The sequence below is a fragment of the Cetorhinus maximus genome, chromosome 10, assembly GCF_964194155.1.
Source record: "Cetorhinus maximus chromosome 10, sCetMax3.hap1.1, whole genome shotgun sequence".
NCBI lineage: Eukaryota > Metazoa > Chordata > Chondrichthyes > Lamniformes > Cetorhinidae > Cetorhinus > Cetorhinus maximus.
The window spans coordinates 27,483,358-27,509,691 of NC_135888.1; the positions used below are offsets into that span (position 1 = coordinate 27,483,358).

The 26,334-nt window shown below is 42.8% G+C and overlaps 1 protein-coding gene across 2 annotated transcripts in view; it reads left to right on the forward strand.

Annotated features, from left to right (window-relative positions):
- Positions 1 to 921: 921 nt before the first annotated feature.
- Positions 922 to 26,334, forward strand: part of LOC144685592 (multiple epidermal growth factor-like domains protein 9) — a 321,618-nt gene continuing 296,205 nt past the window's right edge. Inside the window, exon 1 of one of the 2 annotated variants that reach the window (XM_078550263.1) lies at positions 922 to 1,403. In XM_078550263.1, the coding sequence (XP_078406389.1) occupies positions 1,133 to 1,403 (271 nt within the window). In that variant the 5' untranslated portion in view covers positions 922 to 1,132. The remainder of the gene's footprint in view (positions 1,404 to 26,334) is intronic. The other variant, XM_078550262.1, reaches the window with a different exon arrangement.

Below are 26,334 nucleotides of genomic sequence, written 5' to 3' on the forward strand. Positions count from 1 at the left end.
CTAAATCTAAAAGCAGAATTTATCTGTTCTCTACCCTGATGCTGAGTGACCTGAAGTGCATTTCCCTATTAATGTTCACTGTTGTTTATATGGTTAACAAATAAATATCATTTTCGTCCGATTTTTTTCACTCGCTACCAAACCGGAGAAAAAAACTAAAAAAAGAACCGTTAAAAACGAATGTGATGTATTGGCGAATTTCGCATCTGAACTGGACATTAGGAGTAATAAAAACAGAAAATGCTGGAAAAACTCAGCAGGCCTGACAGCATCTGTGGAGAGAGGAGCAGAGTTTACGTTTCGAGTATGACTCTTCTTCAGAACTAAAGAGTAGAAATGTGATGAAACGTATATGGCATTTATAAATTCAATATAAATCCATAAATTCCATCACATTTCTACTTCTCTTTAGCTCTGAGGAAGAGTCATACTCTGTTTCTCTCTCCACAGTTGCTGCCAGACCTGCTGAGTTTATCTAGCATTTTCTGTTTCTATTTCACATTTCCAGCATCCGCAGTATTTTGCCTTTATTATAATAAGAACTGTAGATTTTAAGGATTTGAGACCAAATCCACAGATAGATTTCCGTACAGATCCACCTAGATCTGTTTCCAAATGAAACATTGCAGCCTTGCTGGAAAGCTTAAATAATGCATGTTAACATCTCCGTGACCCAGATTAAAAGGTGGCCTTTTATTCAGTTTCTCGATTGTTGTGAAACTTGGTGGAACTTCCCCCTTCTTGGGGTGTGACAGCTGTAAAGTGACGTCCAACTCAACCCCAGCTTGCTTTTGTAAGAAATCCGACCTCCCCGCCCACATCTGATTGGCGCAGGCCGCCTATTTACAAACCCAATTGGATATTAATGAACGATTCGCTGGCCTGGTTGGCGGAGCAGCGGCGTCAATCAAGGCGGAGAAGCGGGAGGGCAGCTCCGCCGGCTTCTCGTTTCTGGTGGCGATTACACTGAGTCTCCGGGAGCAGCGGACGCGCTGTCAGTTTCAGCGCGAGATGCGGCTGCAGGGGAGACACGCTGCTTATCAGACAGGGCATTTCTGACCACACATTTGTCCCTGCTTGACGAGGAATAAGCCATTGATTCCAGGAATTAAAACCTGAGTTCGGAACTGCAATGTTGCCGATGGTCGGGAAATTGGCGTTAATAATGATGTGCTTGGCGTTGCCGGGACTGGGACAGGCAGCCGGCACTTATAGATGGAATACTACAGAGGGATACAATGTCACCACCCTGCTAGACTTACTCAATAACACCAGCTTTCAGGAGGAGATTTCAACTGCTACGCACAGCTCCTTTGCAACATCAACAGTACCTTCTACTATTGTAACAACACCGTCCACTACCATTACACCTACCACCGACCGGGAATGGGAAGAATTACAAGGTGAGTTGTTTTTCCCCCCCCCCCCCCCCCGCTGTAACAAAATATGATCCTCTCCCCCCCTCCCCCCTGTTTTTTTTTGTGTGTGGTGCTGGTAGTAACCTGATCGTAGTGTGAATGGCTAATTCAGAGGGTTGACAGGCGGTATGTCCAAGGTTGATAAGGCTTCGGTTTACACCGGCAAGTATAGGCAACACAGAGATTTGAATTGGCAACGTAGCTTCCCTGGCTGACATGAAACAAGCGGCAATGTAAATGGGTAGAAAATACACAGTATGATCAACAATATTTGCACGCTTTTCGCTGTCCTTATTCAGTGGTATCGATAGGGTTGAGCAATTCGGTGGTCTGGCGCCGTCAGTACTATACATTTGGATTCCTAACTCTGTTCAAAACAATGGGAATTGAGAGGAAGGCGTAGGCAAGCGGTGTGCATTAGCCTTGAAGAATAGCTTTCTCTGTATATTTAATATCTATCTCTTGCGCGCGCACGCACACACTTGTTTCTCTTCTTCCTGCCATCACTCCCTCCTCCACACAACCACTCTCAGATGAGGTGATCTGGGGTGGCCATTTGCGTCTCACTCGCACAAATACCTCTAATGCGGCTCAGAATGAAGATTTATTAAATTTGGCATACTTAGGGTTCAATAGGGCGTACTGACATATGGAGATGATTCATATCTATATATACAATGAATAAATTAATTGCATTTCACAAAAAACACTTGTTTATGCCCGTGGAGGCAGAACATCTGTGCGACCATTTTTTTTTTGCTAGTGACATTTTTTTGATGCAAGAATGTGTTTTGTGAAGGATGTACATGATTGTCATTCAGCTCGAATGTTTAGTAAGTAAACACAAAAGGCTTGTCAAACACTTTAAAATATGTGCCCTGACTATTAAGTGAAACTGCAGTTCAAGGTAGTGTGGCACTGCCACTTCCTTGTTGAAGTCAAGTTCCATATGTGTCTTTGACACGACCATGACATCATGACCTGGCGTCAGGCCTTGCTGTGACTCAGGAACGCACAAAGTGCGATCCCTGGGGAAGGTCACCTCACGCAACCTGAGCTCAGCAACATGTTCTCTGCTTTCCCAGCGTGTTATGAAACAGGGTTTAAAAACACTCGCGAAATTTGCCAGACCTCCTGGGGACTTTATAATATTACTACAAAAACTTTATAATGCATCCATCCAGTCTTATCCCAATAATGTGTTTGGGCTGCAACTTGTGATATGATGTCAGATTGTACACTAATATAAAATGCAACCATTTATTGCACGAGGGAATCAAGCTAATGAACTCCCCTAACAGCCTTGTGGATAAAGACAATGCCTCGGCAGCAATGAGCCATCCAAATCAGAAAGTTCCAGAATCTATATTTACTTAGCTTATCTCTGCCAGGGCAGTACCCAGGCAGCTATATTTACCTCTATGTCTCAGTTTAGAGAGAATTACAGAATTATAGACGAGCCAGATTTTTTTTTTTACTTCTGATTGTTAGTCAGTACTCAAAACTGGAAAGTGTACATATGGACATTGGTAAACGCAGGATTAGACTCAGCTATGATGTCCTCCATTTTTAAGTAACCTTTAAGTAACTCCCTGCATAGGTTTAGACTTGAAGAATGACTACACGGATGAGGCACAGGAGGGTTGGAACTGTTCCCCACAAAATGATTAGCCTCTTCTGGAGCAAAAGAAAAATGAAAGGAAAGCTGATATTGTTATGCAATAACTCCAGTCCCATGATGGCATACATCTAAAGCTCTTCAATCACGGTTACCCTGTCAAGCAGGTCATCACATTTCCAGTGTAATTATGGAAGCTGCTGTACAATAGCATCTTAAATAAATCAAAAACATTTAAAGAACATTTTTGACTTTTTAAAGAATAACCAATGCCTGATAGTGAATTTAAAATAGTAATTTAGTCTTGAAATTTTGGTCATGCTCTTTTGATGGTAATTTTACCTTTAAATTTGCTGCCAGACCTCAATTCCCTTTATTGTCCCATGTGTTTCTAACTTCAGAACCTTACATTTATTTTTTTTTTACCTCCCAAGTTACAAAATTGTGCACCCAAAGGTAGGAATTTGCATTAGGCTGTGCTTTTTTTTCAGTGTGACTCGTCCAAAATTGATCAAACCAGTGCAAATTTAAAGACAAAATTTATGCTGTCCAATTGTGCAGCATTTCATGGTAGATTTTAGATTCAGTGATATTCAAATATGTTTGAGCGGAAATTTGAAAAAAAAAGGTAATTGTAAACTTGCAAAATTTGGATAGCAATATGTACCCAAATCACTGATTGCACCTAAAATGGAAACTCTTGGCCCAAATACCACCTTTCCATTATTTTGCCCTCGGAACTTAGTTTTGTACTGTAGGTTTGTTCAATACAATTGGTTGTTTGTTTTGGAAATAATGTGAAAATCAAAATCTTTCCTATAGTCTAAAAAAAATGGCCTGAACATGAATTAGTAAATGTATGTGGTCAGTGAATGGAATTGGAATTGTGCCATTCATTCTTAAAATGGCCTAAGACCAAATCAAGACAACATATGCTGTGGTGCTGCTGTTAAGGACTAGATATTTTCTGCTATTCATTTTTCAAATCTAATAAAATTCTTCCCCATAAATCGCATGCATTTAGGGACTGTTTAACTAAGGAGTAGAATTCCATCCTTCAATAAAAGATTATCTTGGTGGTCATGTAGTGTCATGTTTATCTTATTTGATTTAATCTTAAATGATTTAATCTTATTGATTCAATGTTTTATCTTATATGATTTAAAGTTGTATGTTTTTTTAAAAATTCACTGCATTGTAAATGCTCAGCCCCATTACCCAATCCATTATGTCCATTACCATAGCTTTTGCAAATCTTAAATTAGGAAAATAAATGTGATTTTGACAATATTTTGGAAATAGTTGTGTCTGGTTTTACAATCGAAGTATCAAAAGTATTCCCTGAGATGAAGTGAAATGTAGTTATTCCCTGTATAATATTTTCAGTTTGTCTGATTTTGCATGCTAATTAATGAAATTTAGTGGGACAAATGGTGAAATTTGGCTCATGACAAAAATAATTTTGCCAGTTGAATATAACATGACGTGAGCTTTAAAAATCATAGTTTTAGTAAGTCACTTTTTTTTACTATGGTGAATATTCGTTTTAAAGATTGTTTTGGGAGGAGGGGGAGAAAATCAGATCATTCAAGTGAGAGTGAAGGCAATAAAATACGTTTTACCATTTGTGCCCGAGAGCTCCCAAGAGAAGTATAGTACAAGCTAAATGGACAGTAAAGCTTACACTATTCCTTCAATAATGTATCTACGTCAACTTCAAAAAATGATTCCTTTACAGTGTGTTATTTTCAGTTCCTATGGAAACTGTGTTTATGATTGGCATGAGGGAAATTTGCACTTCAATGCAAGATTATCATTTGTTATGCACCATGGGCTCACACTTAGTAGGAATGGAGTTGAAGCTACCCAAAATAATTTCATATAGTATATTCACATCAGTCAGATATTCAACCACTCTGACTGAGATTGTGATAATGGATATATGAAAGATGAGTCAAAGCTGACTAATCAAGTTGAAATTTTTTACGTCATTAACATGGTGAAAAGGGAGTGCTTATGGATGTTGCCCATATGGACTTTCAGAAGGCATTTGATAAGGTTTCACAAATGAAGGAATGGAAAAAAGAAAGTGCATGAAATTGGAGGTAACTTTATGACAGGAGTTGGTAAATCGTTTGGAGGTAGGAGACAGTCAGGGTAGAAGGAATTGGCGGAAAGTGACAAATGGTACTCCCAGAGACCTGCACTCGAGACTGGAACCTGTTTTTCATCATATATATCAATGGCTTGTATGAAAGAGTTTGCAGATGATATTCAATTAGGAGGTACAGTAAGTTGTGTGGATGGGAGCAGAAAGCCACAAAGGCACATAGACGAATTAAGTGAGTGGGCAAAACTATGACAGATAGACCTCATTGTGGGGAAATGTGAGTTTATTCACTTTGGATCCAAGAAAGAAAAATCTGAATATTTTCATAATGCCGTAATTAGAAAATCCAGATACTGGAAGCACTGTAATCCAATGTCTGTTTACATAAAATAAATAAAAAGAATGAATGGAATATTATCTCAAGGAGGCTTGGAATATAAAGGATAGAAAGTTGTGCTTCAGTTGTACACCATCTGGAATACTGCATTCAGTTTTGAGCACCACACCTCAGGAAGGATAAATTGGCCTCATATGGGGATATAGCACAGATTCACTAAAATAATGCAATTTTCTTTTGGTTTGGAAGGCTGTGGGGTGGTCCGACTGAATGATTTAAAATGATAAACGTATTCATAAATGTAAATGCAGAGAAACTATTTCCTCTGATTGGTAGTCCAGAAAGGGACACAATTTTATCAGAGCTAGGCAATTCAAGATTGAAATTAGGAAGCACTTTTTCACACAAAGGGCAATGAATATCTGAAATTCTCTATCCTAAAGATGATGAATATTTGGTCAATTGAAATTTTCAAGACAGAAATCAACAGATTTTTAAAAATTAGATATGGGTATTAATGGATATGGATTAAAAGCAAATAAATGAGGTTCATTGGCGATCATCTAATTTAATTGCAGAACAGACTTGAGTGGCTGAATGGCCTGCGCCTGTCCTATGAATTGACAAGTGAAGGGACAGTGGAGAAATCTAGTATACTACCTCACCTCTTATAAATGAGTGTTCCATTTAAGATCAATAGATAGCCTTGTGTTTAAGTTTCTTGAAATGAAATCTAAGCTTTCTGCTGCACAGTGAATTTAGCATCATGGCTTTATGGTCAAGTAAAACATAAATGGAAAATTCAGAAGATGGGACAAAATGGAGAGCCGGTACAGACATGATGGACCGAATGGCCTCCTCTGTTATAACAATTCTATGCTATGCCTTGACAACCCAGAGATGTTCTAATGATAGCCACAGGAGCCATTCTTACAGTTTGGAAGGGCTGATTATGGGCAAGGGGCACATTTACAGCATTTATCTTTTAAATAGCTCTTTTGAAGATGCCACCATATTTTTATAGGAGCAAGGGGAGTAGGTGAGGGCCTTTGAAAACAAAAAGATCTCAGTGACAACCACGTCCACTTCAGTAAATCATTGAGCACGGGAAATAGACTAAGAAGGATGGAAAAGACTCCCAGTAGAAGACTGCTTGAAATTTAGCTAAATATTTACAAAATTTATCAACAGCTCAGAAGAATCTTCAACAAATATTGAAATTATGCCTTTTCAAACTGGCTATTTAAAACAAAAACAACTCAAATGTGTAAAGTTTTCAACTATTCCTTTTTTTCCTCACTGGTTAAAGCACACTGTTTCATAACTTAAGACTCTCTCTTGTAGAAGGGTATTTTCTCTATCACTGGTTTTCCAGCCTGCTCATCGTCTGCGAGGATGAGGGTAGGTTGGTAACCTATTAAGCCTTCTCCAAATGTAATTTTGGAACAACCTTCCTGCAGCTACACATGTCAACGCGGTGATGCTTCATCCTCACCTCCTGTGGACGATACTATTGGCCATGGCTCAGCACCTTCTTCATGATCGTACATTCATATCATGTGGAGAATGCAAACAGTTCAGTGATCGGAAATTACCAAAAGTCTGACAAAATTAAATCAGAAATTTGATTGTGTCAGACCAGTGCACTGGTTTTGTCATTCTGTTCCTAAAATAAATGTGAGTCGAGTTTACTGACTTAGAGTTCCTGTGCAAAGGCTTTCATAATTCAGAATTAAATGAAGAAAATTAATTTTATACTGATTTGATTTAACAGTTACTTTATGTGGGGAAAAAATGTAATGCTAACCCAACTAACAAAGTCCATGAACACAGAATATTTTGACTAAATGCATGAGAAGAAAGTGTGAATCGTGGATAGTGTTGTGGAGGAGGAGAACGGGCAACTTGACACTGATGAGATTGTGGGTTTGAATCCTTGTTCCTTTACATGACTGCGTTTCTAGCTGTGCCAATGTAAGGAAGCCCCAAGCACAAATCAGGTAATTCCCCACAGGGAAAGAAAGAATAAAATTTGGTAGCAGTGCTGTCTGTTGTACCCACCTCCATCTGCATCACAGAACAGCTCAACTGGAGGCTTGGGAGCAGCTTGCTCAGCTGCAGGTGATACACAGCAGAAGCAGGAGAAAAATCAGTTAGAAAAAAATATGTGGCTAAAACAAAAAACAATGAACACTATAAGCAAACGAATGATTTTCTCTCTTAACCTTCTCTCTCGAATTGGGGGAAAACCCACTGATAAGTGGATGGGAGGATCAACTTTAAATACATTGTTTATCAGTTGTGAAGTGTTGAGTAACAGCTAACCCATCTCACCTTTGGGGTGTCACATTTCTCATCACTTTCCCTTACGAATTTATCTTCGGTTATGTTTAATAAATCAATTGTTCCATTAACAATACATTGCACCTTCACTGACTTTAAAAAAAATATTTGCTGTTGTTGGCTACGTTTTGCAAAATGTCCTTTATTTTTGGAATTTTTTTATTTATTACAGTCCTGTTTCCTGGTTGTTACTTTTGTGCTAATCCTCACACTACATTTTTGATAAATAAGGGGCAGAATTTTTCTGTCGGCGTGCAGAGGTGGGACCCGCACGCCGACGCGTGGTGACGTCAGGCACATGTCCCGACATCACCGCACGCCATTGCGATATTTTGGTGGGCGGGCACGCGACGATGTCCATTGCGTGACCGCCATTAATTAACGGGCCACTTAAGGCCCTTGAGGCTCCAATTGACCTGGATTTTAAGGCACCCGTGCGATCTTCAGCTCGTCGCATGGGCGCAACGGGCAGGTGGCTATCAGAAATTTGCATGAAGCTCATCCATGGCCTCAGTGGGTTCACGAATCCAGACATTTAAAAGTTGCTGCTGAGAAGTTAGTGAAACTTGCCTGTGTGAGGTGGAAAAGTTGCAAACGCATAGCAGCTGCTTGGACAGGACTCATAACCTTCAGGTCAGCACTTTACAGTGAGGATTTGTTTTAGGGCCTGAAGGTTTCAGGAACCCTCCCTGAGCCTGGGAATGGGAGGTGATCTCTCCACTGGAGGCACCTCATCTGAGGAGGAAGGGAGGGCTAGAAGGGGGAGGAGGCCAGGAGTGCACATTCAGCCGGCAGGGGAGCCACCTTTGGGAGGACAGGTGCAGGCACAAGGGCTGCAGGACCAAGAGGTTGTCCAAGGTGCAAGGGGCCACAGAAGATGGCACTATCCTGCTGCCAGGGTATACAGAAGGCAAAGCAGCTACCTCAATATGTCTGAGGTGCAGTGCCAAAGGAGGCTCCGCCTGTCAAGGGAGACAGTCAACAGTATCTGTCAAATGATTGGTACAGAGATCTCAGCCAACTGTGTGGGTGGACACCCCTTGCCCGTGTCTCTAAAGGTCACAGCTGCCCTCAACTTCTATGCCTCCGGCCCTTTCCAGGGGTTGGTGGGTGATCTTTGCGGTGTCTCGCAATCAGCTGTCCACACTTGTGTCAAGCAGGTTACAGACACTCTGTTCAGGCGTGCATTGACCTTCATCCACTACCGCTGGGACAAGGCAAGCCAGACACAACGAGCCAGAGGCTTCACGGCCATTTCTGGCTTCCCCCGCATCCACGGTGCAATAGACTGCACACATGTGACCATCAAGGCGCCAGCAGGTAAGTCCAGTGCCTTCATCAACAGAAAGGGCTTCCACTCCATGAACGTGTTGATATGTGTGATCACAGGATGCAGATCCTGCAAGTCTACGCAAGGTACCCGGGCAGCTCCCACGACACCTACCTCCTCAGGCACTCACAGTTTCCAGGGTTCTTCAGTGCTCCAGCCTGGCTGGATGATTGGCTGCTGGGTGACAAGGGCTATCCCCTCAGAAGGTGGCTCATGACGCCCCTCCACCATCCAAGAACAGAAGCTGAGCATTGGTACAATAGAAGTCATGCCTCCACAAGGGCTGTGGTGGAGAGAGCCATCGGTCTTCTCAAAATGCGCTTCCGTTGCCTGGACCGTTCTGGGGGCGCACTCCAGTACCCCCAGATCGAGTGTCGCTGATAGTGGTTGCATGCTGCGCTCTGCACAATCTTGCATTGGAAAGGGGGGACGCTGTGGACAAAGAAGATGTAGACGCAGTGGCTGCGGCTGCACACGATGAGTCCAGCTGTGAGTCCGAGGATGAGCACGCACAGGGAAATGCTGAGGGGGTAGACACTGACCCGGGCATACTCCAGGGAAGCAGGGACACCCGGGAAGCTCTAATCCAAGGAACCTTTAGCTAGCACAGCACATATGGATCTGCAACACAAGCCTGGCCTGTTGCCTCCATCCTGGAGACCTTAGTGCAAAATCTATCTGGATAGGAGCATTGTCGATGGGCCCAGTCTATAAATGTAAATGACACACAAATCACTCATCAAATCTCAGGAATCCATGCACCTGCCCAAGAAAAGAGGTACCCCTAGCCATTTTAGACGACATAAATTTAATGCTGTAACAAAAGTCTCTTGACATAACAGAAATAAAATGGTAAAAGCAAAAAACTGCGGATGCTGGAAATCCAAAACAAAAATAAAAATACCTGGAAAAACTCAGCAGGTCCGGCAGCATCTGCGGAGAGGAACACAGTTAACGTTTCAAGTCCGTATGACTCTTCAACAGAACTAAGTAAAAATAAAAAAGAGGTGAAATATAAGCTGGTTTAAGGTGGGGGGTGGGACAGGTAGAGCTGGATAGAGGGCCAGTGATAGGTGGAGAGAGCCAAAAGATGTCATAGACAAAAGGACAAAGAGGTGTTGAAGTAAAATGGTGTTGCACTTCACACACAATCAGAAGGAACTCATAGGGAGGCCAACAAAAAACCACCAGTGATGAACCTGGGGTGTGCCTAAGGTGCTTTCATCTTACGTTTGCGGGTGCTACGTCTTTGTGGTCCCCCTTCGCTGGCACTGACATCTGAGACAGCCTGCTGTCTTTGCTCGATGACCTTGGCGGACGTCCTCTGGCCTGTCGAGCCTGTGCTGACCCTGCCTGGGAGGGAGCTGCCAGCTCCACAGCTGGCATCTCCCCAGTCGTCGCAGCCTCATTGGGTACCATGGTCACTGGCAGAGGGGCGGGGGAGCTGCCGCCCTCATTTGGAGCGCCCTGAGAGGCGCCAGCAGAGAAGACAGGCAGCTGCTCCGCCGACGTGAGGTCCGTTCGGCTCAACCTGCTCACCGTAGATGGATGGGCACCGAGGTGAGATACCCGGTGCCCAAACCACCGCCCACACAAGCAGTGACCACATGAGGTCAATGGCCCTGCGAGGGATTGCAGGTCCAAGCGCAGCCCCAGGAATCCTGTCCCTGCCATGAGAGTCACCACTCTCTCCACGGGGGAAGCTTGGCGCTCAGCCATGAGGCTCAATGCATTGGCTATGGTCTGTGTAGACTCCTCCACCACTGATACCAAGCCAAGCACAGCCTCATGTATCTCCACCAGATAGTCCCGCACACCCGGCTGCATCTTATCAGTTTGCTGCATCGCCGACAACTCCAGACGCTCATCATCAGCGATGGACTGAGCGTGTGCCTGGGCCCCTCCAGTTTTCTGACTGCTGGCGCCATGAGCACTCTCTGTCTCCGCCAGCTCCTCCAGCGACTGTGAAGTGCCCTCACCGCTGTGACCCAGGACATTAGCCGAAGACATGATGCCCACAGAGGTGCTAGCATCTGCGCTGGTGCCTGCCTGGCAGAGATGGTGTGATGCCTCTGATGGTGCAACCTCACGGCCCTCAGGTGTCAGAGGGGGCCCCTGCTACTCTTGCTCCAGGCCGTGCGCCACTGATACTAAAAGGAAGAGTAAGGACATTCGATCAGCTAGCGTGTGGACAATGTCAATGCACATGCCTGTCCCCCGGATCATCATGCCCTCATCATCCCACACGCAATAGGCAAGCCATGTTGGTTATGACACTCACTCAACAATCAGCACTGCCATGGCTGTTGGGAGATTACTGGTGACGTGAGTGCTGGCCATACATACCTGCCCATGGAACCCCAACCCCTCTGGCTCCAGTGGACCTGGGTGCATGGCGCCTCTCCAGGTCGAGGGCCTCCTGCTCAAAATGGCTAAGCAACAAAATCTGGCCTGGCCCACCGCCAGTCCTAAGCTGCTCGGCGTTGTAATGAGAATTCTTCTCCTGGAAATGAAAAAATAGCATTGATTAGTGATATTTGTACTGTCAATCTCCTGGTGGCCAGCCCAACCCAAGCCCAGTTGCCCATTGCAGGGGTGCAATGCATCCTTCCCCCGCTGCTGGCCAGCACTCTCTCAAATATGCCAGATGTATCATTCCTGCCAATGCACCACCACCCCCCCCCACCGACCCCCACCGCCTTGGCCACATGCTGCCTTCATCACAGTTGGGAGCACAAAGTTGTACCTGTCGTAGCAAGGGGGCACAATGACATGGAGCGCAGAGGGCAGCAGATCCATTTGTGCCATGCCACCTTGAACATCCCCTCCCACCATGTCATCACCCTGACTTCGACATGCCCTGAAGTTCGAGCACTGCGCTTGGGTGCAGATCCTCCAGGTTGACCCCACCACAGTTATGTGGGTGTCAGTCCGCCACATGCTGCAGGTGCAGAACCCATCTCATCACAACCCTCTCAGGCTGACGAACGCATAGGGAATATCTGCTGGGCCGCCCAGCTAAGGACACATGCCGTCAATGGCTCATTGCACTCAGGCCACTCAGGCATGGGTGGGGCGCCAGCGGGGGAGAAGGTTACAAGATGGGTGAAGTGAATGATGCCAACATGCTACTCACCCTTCCCGTGCACAGCAAGTCATTGAAGCGCTTGCGGCACTGGGTCCATGAGAACCACACCACGTCGTGGGAGCTCACGACCTCCACTACCTCCTCGAGGAGGGCAGCAAGGCACTCATCTGAAAACCTGGGTGTACACTGGCCACTCGCCCTACCCTCCTGTATGGCTAGCCTAGATGTGCCTTGGCCCCGACCTCTGGCCATGTACAGCAATCTTGGAGCGGCTGCAGCTTGGCCTTTAAACAGGCCGCCGGGTCGCCATTCGATCAGCGGCGATTGCCGATCTGCCTCCGCCCGCCCACTCCCACCGTCCCCTGGAGTCGCCAAACACGTTGGGCAGGCCTTAATTGGCCCACCCGTGTCAAATGGCAGTGCGGTCCTGACTGCCCACTCCCGCACGCCCCGCCCAACATGGGGAAAATTCTCCCCAAGGTTCCTGTAATACAATTACTGCTGCCAGCTTCTTCAGTGTTAAATGAGCAAAAGGCCAATTCAAACAGTACAGCATGGACGAGACAAAAATCTGTCAGTTAGTAAAAAGGTCATTTTTCAATCAGCGTAACTTAGCTGATATTTTTCAGAGACATGGTCCTGTAATGGCTGATTTTGGGTTCTGAAATGAGAAAATAGCGCTTTTCTAACAAAAAATTGTTGAAATATTTCCTGGTTTGCCTGAATATCTTGTGGAAAATGTTCCCTGGTTGGGAAATGCTTTTGGGAGGCACCAGACTGGCAAATATATACTGTGCTGGAGTCGCAATCTGTGGGTATGCCTGAGGGAGTGGATGCACAATATCAGTACTTCAACTTCCAGAAAACACACAAGGCCAGCATTTTATGCAAATATTCTATTTTTGTTCATTTTGTACAGTCTCATTTCATATAAAAGAATGTGTAGCTCAACTAAGGAGGTTGTGTAGCGGGTTTAAATGGACGAAATAGCCCTTATTTTTCAGCAGCTCACCAGCTGCAGCACAAAAGTGTCCTGACTCTGCAATTATTACTCACTCTATCCTTAAAGTGAAAGAATGCATTGGACCATTTTCAATTTGTTCTATTTCCCTCCACATATAGAAGGAATGCTCCTTTATTTATATTTTTACCATTTTCTCCCTTTATTCTCTGCCCAAGATATCGACTCCTCCTACAGGCAGTGTTTGCCTTCTGCTGCCTCAATCAAGTGGCCTTTTCTCATGTTAAACCTAGATTTTCAGCAATGCTGTCACACACCACAGGGGATATTACAGCCTAGCCTAATCCGGTCTTCATCCAATATCCACACAAGAGTTTCCAGAAGGAGTTAATGGATGGTGATCAGACCGGGAAGCGTAATTTTTCTTTGTTTAACCCAGGTACACTGAAGCTTGCTGGCATCCACCCATAAGCATGGAGTAGCATATACTGCCATCCTGGCTTAGATCAGGTAACTTGGTGAAAACTGGGATCAATGAATGTCCCTTCTTTATATTATTAAATAAAAAATTGAGGGGTTTCCCCCAGTGGTTTGGATACTGACTGCGTTAGCCAGTGGATTCACAGGAAAGCGCCTTAATTTGTATTTAATAATGTCTAACATTTAGCTATTCTTTCAAATTTAGTGGATATTTTCCTCCAATGTTTTTATTACATTTTTTATTGTGGTAGGGTAGCACACTCTTAATTCTACTTGTTTGTTTCACTGCCTTATGCAATGTTCCAGGATCAGCTACCCATTATATCTCTATAAAATATACTGCTGAAAATGGCTGAATGTACCAGCTTGATGCTGTCAGCCTACTAAAAATGGCACTTGCAATAGAAGCCAATAAAGTGTTTCTGCACTGTTTCATTAATTATTTATGTTAAGATGATTTAAACACATACAAAATTTAATACACTATGCTGATTGCTTGCGGTAGGATTGCTGGTAATTCTGCTAGTAATTAGGCAGGGAAATAATATTCCTTAAAATAAATAGTAACCTGGAAGGCATGTAATTATGAAATTAGTCTCTAAATCTCATCTGGACTGCCTTCCTACATGACTTTTTCACACAGGGTAGGTTTTTCAGTTGTGATTAGATATTTGAGCGTAGCAAATGTGGTGGCCTTAGGCCCATTCATGAGTTTGCACCGTATACAGTGAGCAATGATCTGATCAGGGTAGCATTATCCCACAGGATGGCTTTGATGCGCCCTATTTCAGCATCAACCTTGCACAGCGTGCAAATGGCTCGGGCCCTATTCCTGTTCCCTGGTGCATTCTCCATGGAAATGTCTCGACCAAACAGAGTCCACTTGCCATCCAATCAGCACTCTCCTCTCATGCAGTATAAATTGCTGCTTCCTTTAGAATTGGTTTTCTTGCAGATCTGTCCTGATGAGTGCAAGATGAAAGTTTCAACAGCATGGGCAGAATTTTTACGGCCCCATTTCGGTGGGGACGGGGCCATAAAATGCGGCGGGCCATTATAAATCCCATTGACGTCAGCGGGAACGTAAAATCCCCCTGTCGTAAAATTCTGCCCCATGTCTCTTTTTTCAGCAGTACTCAAGTTCTGTACTACCAAACGACGATTAGATATTTGTAGGGAGGAGGGAAAGCTAACTGAGGTGGGCAGACCACTTTTCATGTTGCTCGAGGCTTATCAAGCAAAGCGGATTTCAGATATACCCCTGTAGGAATTTCTGTGGACAATCCTGCTGTCGAGGTGCAAGTTGGCTGAGTGGATTTGGGTGGGCAGGGATTCTAACCATTGATGGTCGCAGTGTTACTTTTTGACTGAGAGACTTGAAACGTTTCATTTCAATGTGACATTTCAGAATTGACTAGAAATTTAGGAAGTCTATAAATACAAGTACTCAAAAATGCATGTCTTCCCTTAAGTACACATAGGACTCTTCCAAAAACATCACACAATTACAATTTGTTATGCATGTTTTTTATCTTTCTATGAGCAGATAGTAGGGACTGCACTATTATTATTTGGAGTGAGTAGGATTGATATCTCTGGTTACGTGTATTAGGCAAGCAGTCTTTTTCAATTTCAAATGTTTTTAATTTAAAAAGAACAAGTACAATGGGGAAAAAATACAATTTGCTTTAATAATCTTCTTCCTATGTTGTTCGCAGCGGTATCCAGGAGAATAATCTTCAATTTCTTTAGGCTCCAGGACAATCTAGGAGAGTTGACCCTAGAAGTGAATCTCTACGGTTTAAAGGGGTGACTGTTGAAAAGCTTGATGACTTCAGTGATCACTAGCTGAAGTGTAGGAATGGTTTCTTTGGAGTTAGACCAGCAACTTCAATATGTGCAGGGCAGCTATCCATAATAATTGATACATTTTTAGTCTGAGCATAATTATTTTTATTCAAGGATCGAATGGACCCTCAAAAAATCGTAGAAGTCATTAAGATTGGCAATTGAAATGACAAATGATGCCTGTAGAAAAGATCTGAACACCTTGGAAACATCTTGACCTCTCACTTTTACTGATGAACAGAAGAGGAAGCTTCTTATATCTGTCCATATTGACGCATAGAAGAAGGAGTAAATCATCCTTGAACAGCTTCCCACCAGTTGTGAAAGGTGCAAGTTGCCTCAGTAGAAGCTTCCAGAAAAGTTTTGTTTAATTCAGTTTGAACACGTCACACTTTGGAAAGGATGGCCAGAATTTTTACCTTGGCAGGTGGGCACGCGCCCGACCTGAATGAGCATAAAATGGTGTGCGATGACATTGGGCGAGCATCCCGACGCCATCGCGCATTTGCGCGATATTTTGGTCAGCAGGCACGTGCGGGAGTCGGTAGTGCACCCATCGACAATTAAAAGGCCGATTAAGGCCATTAAAGTACCAATTAATTGTAATTTTTCCATGGGTGGGATGAGGTTTCCAACAGCAATTAAAAATAAAATAAAAATTTTAATTTTTCATTAATAACGTGACGGAGACACATGAGGAGGCATGTTTTGTAACATTTTTAAAATCTTTATTTGTGATTTTTTTTTATATCTACGGCTCTGAGGCACAGAGCTGCCTCAGGGAGCTTTCCTGCACGCATGTGCACGCATGCGCGAAGTTCGCCACTCCCCCTCCTCCCCTCCCTTAATTGGGACGCCAGTGTGAAATCGCAGTCACAGCCAGATCATGGGCAGCGGTCAGCTGCCCGACCGACGAGGGCAAAACCCTGGCCAATGTAGGCAGAGTTGATGAAAACCATTTGTTCATCATTTTTATGGGTTATATTATTAGATTCTCTGATCATTTTATTGCATGAACATTTTTCCATCTGTTGAACTTTCTCAAGTTCAAGGTAGAGAAATCACTAACCTGAATTTTGACAGCTTTTTACAATAAAATTCCAAGGAGATTTTTATTGCACACTGACTTGAACCATTTAAGAAGTTTTACCCAAACATCATCACGTTTAGATATGTACAACCATTTCATGTCACTTTTCAAATTTCCGTTTCAAGACTGAATCTTATTGTTTGTAGATGGTGCTAATGGCTGCCTGAATGGCACCATATTTTCGAATTAATTCTGTGAGTTTGACTTTTTATCCAGTTCAGTGAGAATTTTGCACTTGCAGCTCAAATTTGGATTTTTATTGCCAGGAATTTCCAGTTGTAGGGCGGGCTCGGCGGGACTGGGCAGGGGCGATCGAGGAGCCGACTGCCGCTTGCAATCAGCTCCGCGCTGTGATTTCACGTGGGCGGGCCAATTAAGGCCCGTCCTGCATGGATCACGAACGGTAGTGAGCACTGCCTGTGCGGGCGCGGAAAGGAGGGAAAGTCGGGTACAGCACTCTTTCGTGCTCGTGTGCGAAAGAGGGCTTCAATCATCCTGAGGCACAGAGCTACCTCAGGGCGATTGAAGCGTTTTTTAAAAAAATATATAAGGACATTAAGAATTTAATGAAACATGTCCCCTCGTGTGACTGTGTCACATGAGATGTGACATTTTTTTATTTTCAAAAAATAGTTTTTATTTCACCAGTATTAGCTTTAGGAAACCTCATCCTGCTCGTGGATGAGGTTTCCTAAAAAAATGTAAAGTGGCCTTAAGGGGCCTTTCAGTTATCAGCGGGTGCGCAGCCGACTCCGGCGCGTGCCCGCCCAACGAAATATTGCGTAAGTGCGCGATGACGCCGGGACGCACGCCCCATGTCATCGCCTATCATTTTACGTTCCGCCGTGCCGGGTGCATACCCGCACGCCGAATGTAATATTCTGCCCTATGTTTTGTGTTGTTACTTGATTCTATTTTCGCAAAGATAACAGTCACTATGGGCACTAAAGTATTGTCCTGGAACCCTGCAGCCTTTTCTATGAAGCCCTGCCCTTGCGAAAAGACAGTGCAATTATAAGCAAGCAATCCAATCAGCTCAATTAGTGGTTGTGAAAATTGTTACATGCAACAAAAACTTCAGCAGAGAGAGCGAGAGAGAGAAATATACATCAAAGGTCAAACGGGAGCTACATTCTGACTGAAATCTAAAGCTGAAGTGTCATTAACCAGCAAACATTCAGGGATTCAGAACAGACCAGGAAACCTGCAGAAGGAGACTCATTAAAAAGGACGACCTCTTTTGGTTTGAACAATGCTTCAATTTTTGGTGGGGTTGTTGATCCAATTCCTCCCCAAAAGTTGATCAATTAGATATTGTAACATTTGAGTAATTAATGGACAGTGCAGAACAATATTTTGACTCATTCAATACCGGGCATCTGGAGTAGGATGGGAAGGTCCTCTGCTAATGGCTTGCCTCTTCTAAGCTGCAACATCTAAATTAATTGTTTTTTGAAATATGATACAACATTACCCTATATTTTATTGATTGGAATCATAGATTTGCACTAACATTAGATGACTAAGTATACACAAACTCAAATTTGTACAAAATATTCCCAGCACAGCCAGAAATGACGCCATATAGTATTATGCAAATAATAACAATAGATGACTCAACCATCTTTAATTGTCACTTGCGTATGTCATGAAGGAAATGTTACAAATAAAATAGTTTCAAAAAATAGGGAAAAAACATAAAAAATGTAGGTAAATAAAACAAACATAATAAGGGTTTGTCACTGAAGCTTAGCAGTTCAATAAATTTCAGTTTGGTAATGGATCAGTGAGTTTGATACATAAAATTGCAATGCTACCGAGTTATTAAATCCAAGAAAATGTATAACTTAATCCAATTTGCTGTGCTTACAATGGGTATTTACATATCATCACATTAATTATTTGTTATCGGGTGACAAATCAAAAAAAAAAAGAAGCTACTATTTTGCACAGACAGCAATATGAATGTGGAAGCATGGATTCTGTGAGGTGCCAAACAATTCAACTGGCAGGAACTCTGCTTATTCACTGGCAGTTCATAAATATATTTAAGTGTTTTTAATAAGCAAGCACGAGGTTGATGAGTGCTGGTTAACATAATCCACAGGGGCTCTATGCAGCGATGACTTGTGGTTCTTTGCATATTCCAATGAATAGATATGTCAGGAATAAAACTTCTTGCCCAGAGAGGGGGATCAACAAGCTGATAAATAAGTCAATCAACTTCACAATCAGTCAAATGCTATCCATTTTATAATTCTTTGATTTCAATTTTCTCATTTGGTATTGAAGCTGCTGTTGGGGAAAAAGCAAAACATTACAACAAGCATTGCTTTTTTCATTGTTGCCATGTCACCAGTGAGTCAACATCGGATAGTTAATGGTGCAAAATATAAATTCGGATTTAGCTTATTGCTTCAATTATAAATGGGCCAAAATGTTTGCATTCTTTCTTACAAAGACCAAGAGTTGGCCAAAATGCATGCATGAGTTACACACTGTGAATGCCTGCTGCAAGTGTTGCTACCAATTGAAGTTCTTGAATGTGAATTCTCTTGTGTTAAATAATTCTGTAGCTTTGGGAAAAGAAGAGCATTAAAGTGCTATCTAGACAACACACACAAGGGGCAGGATTTTTCAGTCGGCGTGCAGGGGCAGGCCTGACATGCCAATGCATAAAATGACGCGCAATGATGTCGGGCGTGTGTCCCGACGTCATCGCGCAGTCCTGTGATATTTTGTTCAGCGGGTGCGCGCCGGAGTCGGCTGCGCACCCGCCGATATGTAAACGGCCTATTAAGGCCATTAAGGGAGGAACTGATATAATTTGTTAATGCTGCCTGTCCAACCTTAAGGTTGGCGGGCAGGCAAAAAGGCCAAGCAGCCTTTACGTTTTTTTAGAAAACCTCATCCATGGGCGAGATGAAGTTTCTAAAGCTTTTAATAAATAAATAATTTTTCCTACATATAAAAACATGTCCTATCTCATGTGACACAGTCACGTGAGGGGACCTGTTTAATTAAATTTATAAACCATTTATTTAATTATTTAGATAGTGATTCAGCCTCCCTGAGGCGGCTTCGTGACTCGGAGATTGAAGCGCTTTTGCCTGCATTTGCAAAAGAGCGCTGGCCCCGACTCTCCCTCGTCCTCCTCCCCGCACAGGTAGTGGTGAGCGCTACGGCTCACGTATTACGCTGGGCAGGCCTTAATTGGCCCGCCCGCATAAAAAGATGGTGCGGAGCCCATCGTGGGCAGCAATCGGCTCTGCGAACGCCCCCGTCCGCTCCCACCGATCCCACCCGCTGCCTGAAAAATTCAGGCCAAGGTTTGCTGAACTCTAAAACTGGAGTGATGCACAGATCCTGTATTCCTTTGTATCTAACTACATTCATTAAGACTCGTAATTACATAGAAATGATGACACAAAAATATTGTAACCTAAAAGACAGATTATATCCTTGGTTTCTCAAAACCGCTGAGAACAGGGGCCAATTAACCGTTTAAATAATTCGTTTTACATTATTCTGCTGCATCCCCAAAATAATTAACATTGCAACTTAACTTGAATACTTTCCATCTGTAAACCAAAAAACCCATCGCAGCTGCCCAGCTATTCCAATGTGATATTTGTAAACAAGCAACAGTACACGAGATTACATTATTTAAACTCTACACATTCTGCATCCAATTGGCTGGATTTTGTTGGGCAAACCACAGAGTGTGGACAAATTAAGCCATTATTAAAAAAAAGTTGACAGCAATTTCAAACGGTTAAGGTATACATTCTGAATTGCAAATCTCAATAATTTGCTGATCGATTTATGCCGCTCCACCATTTACTTTGCACAAATGTTATCTCACCCTTAGTATCTCCCCACTTGTTTTTAAGAACTTGCTGAATTTGCACATTACTTGCCCCTTAAATTTGCCACAGAAAGTTAATTCTGATAATTAAGACTCTGAGTACCCTTATAATGACATGGTAATTGTTGATGTAATACAAATCAACCTCTTTGGCCCAGAAAGGGAACAACTGAAATTCATTGCATGTACTACTTGTCACAACCAATAATTAATCTGACTGATTGCTTGCTTATAATTGTACCTTCTTTTTACAAGGATTGGTTATTTAGAAAAGGGTGTGACAGAACTGTATATTTTAGTGCCCATGGTGACTGTCATTCCTGTGAAAACTGAATCAAATAACAACAGAAAGCATACTGATTGGAATTTGAGCTGCAAGTGCAAAATTACTGCAGTGCGTTAAAAATCAAATTAACTAGGAATATGGTGTCACTCAGGCAGGAGTCTCATTCCTATAATTATTTCTAGAGATTCTATAAATAGTTTTATTGCCTCTTTTTCCCCATCTTGATCCAATCTTTCTTTCTATTTCTCTTTCTGTACTTGATTTGAACCTATTCCACTCTCCTCTTAGTCGTTCCTCTGTTTCTTTCTAATTTTATTGGTTAACTAGGAGCTACACTGTTGGTCTCACCTTTCACTTATGTCCTAGATGCCCCATAGCCCTTATCTTTAGCTCACACCTCCAGAAAGTCATGGTGCAAACAGTTTTCAAGCTGAAGGATGCATGAAAAAGTCGAAACAACAATGCATGCCATGAGCTGCCTGGCTCCAAGATTGGACCAATGCATCAAAGTAAGCATGGCGTTTATGTTGCATTCAGGCTCATGATCCAGAGAGTGCGTCTAGTTTGGAAGCCAAACTTAAAACAGTACAAACATCTTTATGAAATAAATTTAATACTCCCAGAGGCCTTGGGCAAGCACCATCACTTGCAAAAGTCTTCACTGTAGAGGATACTAATAACATCCCAGAAGCAGCTGTAAATCAGGAAATAGAAGAGAGGGAGAAACTCAGGAAAATTATAATTACCAGAGAAGTGGTACTGAGTAAATTGTTGGAGCTGCGGGCTGACAAGTGCCCGGGTCCTGATGGACTTCATCCTAGGGTCTTAAAAGAAGTGGCTAGTGATATAGTTAATGCATTAGTTTTAATTTTCCGAAACTCCCTAGATTTGGGGAAGGTCCCATTAGATTGGAAGATAGCAAATGCAACTCCATTATTCAAAAAGGGAGGGAGAAAGAAAGCGGGAAACTACAGGCCAGTTAGATTAACAACTGTCATAGGGAAAATGTTAGAAGCAATTATCAAAGAAGCTATACCAGGGCACTTAGATAAGTTCAAGGTAATTAGGCAGAGTCAACATGGTTTTGTGAGAGGGAAATTGCATTTAACCAACTTACTGGAGTTTTTTGAGGAAGTAACATGCTATGGATAAAGGGGAACTGGTGGATGTACTGTACTTAGATATCCAGAAGGCATTTGATGAAGTGCCACATCAAAGGCTATTGTGGAAAATAAAAGCACATGGTATGGGGGTAACATATTGGCATGGATAGAAGGTTGGCTGGCTAATAGGAAGGGGAGGATAGGCATAAATGGTTCTTTTTCAGGGTGGCAAGATGTAACGAGTGATGTGCCACAAGGATCAGTGCTGGGACCTCAACTGTTTCGATAAATAACTTGGATAAAGGGATGGAAGGTATGGTTGTCAAATTTGCTGAATACACAAAGATAGGTAGGAAAGTAAATTGTAAAGAGGACATAAGGAAGCTACAAAAAGATATAGATAGGTTAAATGAGTGGGCAAAGACCTGGCAAGTGGAGTATAATGTGGGAAAATGTGAAATTGTCCATTTTGGCAGGAAGAATGAAAGAGAAGCATACTATCTAAAAGGTGAGAGATTGCAGAGCTCTGAAATGCAGAGAGATCTGGGTGTCTTAGTGCATGAATCACAAAAGGCTAGTAAGCAGGTACAGCAAGTAATTAGGAAAGCTAATAGAATGTTATCATTTATTGCGAGTGGAATTGAATATAAAAGTAAAGAGGTTATGCTTCAGTTATACAAAGCACTAGTGAGACCACAACTGGAGTACTGTGTACAGTATCGGTCACCTTATTTAAGGAGGGATGTAAATGTGTCGAAAGCAGTCCAGAGAAGGTTTACCAGACTAATACCTGGAATGGGCAGGTTGTCTTATCAAGAAAGGTTGGACAGGCTAAGCTTGTATCCGCTAGAGTTTAGAAGAGTAAGACTTGATTGAAACATATACGATCCTGAAGGGTCTTGACAGGGTGGATGTGGAGAGGATGTTTCCTCTTGAATCTAGGGAGAATCTAGAACTAGGGGTCCACTGTTTAAAAATAAGAGGGCACCCATTTAAAGCGGAGATGGGGGTGAAATTATTTCTCTGAGGGCCGTGAGTCTTTGGAACTCTCTTTCTGAAAAGGTGGTGGAAGCGGAATCTTTGAATAATTTTAAGGCATAGGCGGATAGATTCTTGGTAAGCAAGGGGGTGATAGGTTATCGGGGGTAGGCGGAATGCAGATTTGAAGTTAGTATAAGATCAGCCACGATCTTATTAAATGGTGGAGCAGTCTTGAGGGGCTGAATGGCCTATTCCTGCTCCTTGTTCATATTATTTCTGAAAGATTAATTCAGGCACCATCATGTAGACCATTAAGCAAGGTTTTCACTAGATGACATGCTATATTTATCATGACTTGCTACATGTATCCATATTTTGATTTCTACTTTTTGTAATCTAATGAACAAAAGAAATCAATATAATTTTGGTTAAAGGATGTTCAAGTCATTTTACTAGGACAACACCCTTTATCAATAGCAAATGCTAAATAAAATGTAAGACCAGCATGTGGTATTTTCACAGTGGAAATTCTTCACCCAAATCCAAGGTTAGCATCAACTCTGGTTTTCTGATTTAGCAGATTTAATGGCAGGAGAATTCTTCATTAGGTTGTCTTGGAGTGGTTATTGAGTCAGGTTTCTGCAGTTAAGTTGCTTTGGTCCTTTTCACTTCATCAGAGTTAGAATTTTCATTTCTCAAGATAAATAAGATGTAAGCATATTTTTAAAGCATAAATTGAAAGCACATAATATGCAGCTTAAACAAAGACAATTGCTATGACAGCTTAATGTAACTAAAGCTATGACTAGATCAGCCAAAAGCTTAATCAAAAAGAGAATTGTGGACAATATGGTAACAATGGGAAAACATGATGGTACAACACAATACCATATGATGAATATAGGAACATAGGAATGTAGAACTTAGGAGCAGATGTAGGCCATTTGCCTCTTTAAGCCTGCTCCACCATTCAATAAGATCATGGCTGACCTGATTGTGGTCTGAATTCCACTTTCCTGTCTGCCCACTGCAACCACCGCCACCCCCACCCCCCAAACACACACCCACAACCCTTGATTTCCTTGACTATCAAAAATCTGTCTAACTCTGCTTTGAATAAATTCAATGACCCAGCCTCCGCTGCACTCTAGGTAAGAGAATTCCACATACGACCCTCCGAGAGAAAAAAATTCTCCTCAACTCCATCTTAAAAGGAAGACCTCTTATGCTTAAACAGTGTTCCCTAGTTATAGCCTCCTCCACAAGAGGAACCATCCTCCTGGTATCCACCCTATCATTTCCCCTCAGGATCTTATGTGTTTCAATAAGATCATCTCTCATTCTTCTGAACTCCAATGGGTATAGGACCAACCTGTTCAACCTTTCTTCATGGGATAAGCCCTTCATCCCAGGAATGAGTTGAATGAAACTTTTGAGAACTGCTTCTAACACAATTATGTGTTTTTTCAAATAAGGAGACCAATACTGCACACAGTTTTCCAGATGTGGTCTCACCAATGCCCTGTGCAGCTCCAGTAAAACTTCCCTACTTTTATATTCCATTCCCCTTGCAATAAATGCCAACATTCCATTTGCCTTCCTAATCACTTGCTGTACCTGCGTACTAACTTTTAGTGACTCATGTGCCAGGACACCCAGATCCCTCTGTACCACTGAGCAGAAAGCTGAAAACGCTATCTGTAAATAAGATTTTCACAGGTTTGTGGTCTTGAACTTGGGCTCCAAAAACATGCAACTAAATATTTTCTTTCAACAATTTTTTTCCTCCTTTTTCAGATATTTAAAAAAACTTTTGTCTTATTTTCTCTTAACGACATTGACACCTTCCTGAGGTGCAGTTTTGGTTGTACATCAATCAGCTGGTTATTCTTCAGTGATAAGCCCATTGAATTTTGATATAGTGCACAACCAATCATCTTGATCCTATCCTTATCTGATGTCTGAACATAAGTACTGCCATTATGGTCAGAGGATTTCATTCAGAAGTCTTTGACACAAATGAGAAAATGAGATTTTACGAGGCAGATTTAGCCATGGAGAAAATCCAATTGATGTTAGAGATAATGAGGCCAAGCATACAAATCGGTCTATGGGCAAAGTCATCAAAAATTAGAAGCGGTAGCTACTGCTTAAACCTGTGAGAGATGGGACACACAGGAGGTTATTGGGATGACCTTGTTCAGTGCAGCAGCAACTGATAACAGGGAGTTTTGAAACCATGGGCTGGATTTTACAGCCCTCCCCCGGGTGTGTTTTTAGCCGTAAACAAGGCCAGCGGAGCGCGGCACGTAAAATAATGCAAGGGGTGGCAAGGCCACAACCTTCCTGCCCACCCTCAAGCTGTCTCCCATAACATGGGTCCCAAAATTGACAGCCCACCCATCATATTTAAATGAATAATTAAGGGTCAGTTGAGCTTGTAACAAGCCAATTGACTCGTATAACATGCTGCCAATGCCATAATACTTTTGGCATGGGCAGGTGGGCAGGCCATCTTTTAAAAACATTTTGGTAAAGGTGGAATGGTAGAGGGGCACATCATTCTGGAGGTGCCCATTGTACATCAGGGGAACCCCCCCCCCCCCCACCCCACCCGGCCAAGATGTTCCCCTCCCCCTTTGTTCCTCCCCGCAAGACCTTGAAAAGGTGCCCTTCTAACCCCACTTGCCCCTCTTCCTGGGCTGCCAGACCCCTCCCCCTCTAAGACACCTGATTTACCTGGGTCCAGGTGCCGTGGCTGTCTTCCTCGTGGGCCTGTTGCAGTCTCTGCAGCACCCTCTACTCAGTTTTGGTGCTGCTGGGACTGCTAGAGCTGCCAGCAGAGCTGCCGGCCAATCAAATTGGCTGGCAGCTCTCGAGGGCGGGATTTCCTCGCACTGAGGGGCAAAAGTCCCACTCTTGGCCTGGTTAGCCCGCCAACAGCATGTTATGGCTGTGGGGCAGGCTTCTTTTTGGTGCATTGGCTGACTCTTGCAATGGGTGAGCTGCCCAGTGCCCCCTGCCCCACCCCCACAATCCCCCGTAAAATCCAGCCCCCAAGTGTGTAAGACTATATGATATAAATATGGATATAAGCATAGATTAAGCAGGATGAGTCAGTTTAAACAATCAACTGTAGTTCAACAAACTAGATTGCTGAAATTTAATTTATATAGCTTTGAAGTAAATTATGACTAAATTTACATAGAAGATCTATCCTTACACAGTACTCAGAGACTACTCATGTTCTAGCAGCAATTCTTATATCTCAATGAGTGGGAGTTTAGACTATTAAAATGAAGAAGTTTCAGTCAGCACAGTGGACGTTATATTGAAAAAAACAAGAAATGGGAAAGAAACAAATCCTTTAACAGGATGAACCAAGCTGGCCTCAGTATCAGGATGACAAACGTCAGTGTCGTAGGGGAAACACTAGCATTGTTTTGGTCCCACTGAACTACATTGCCTGTTGG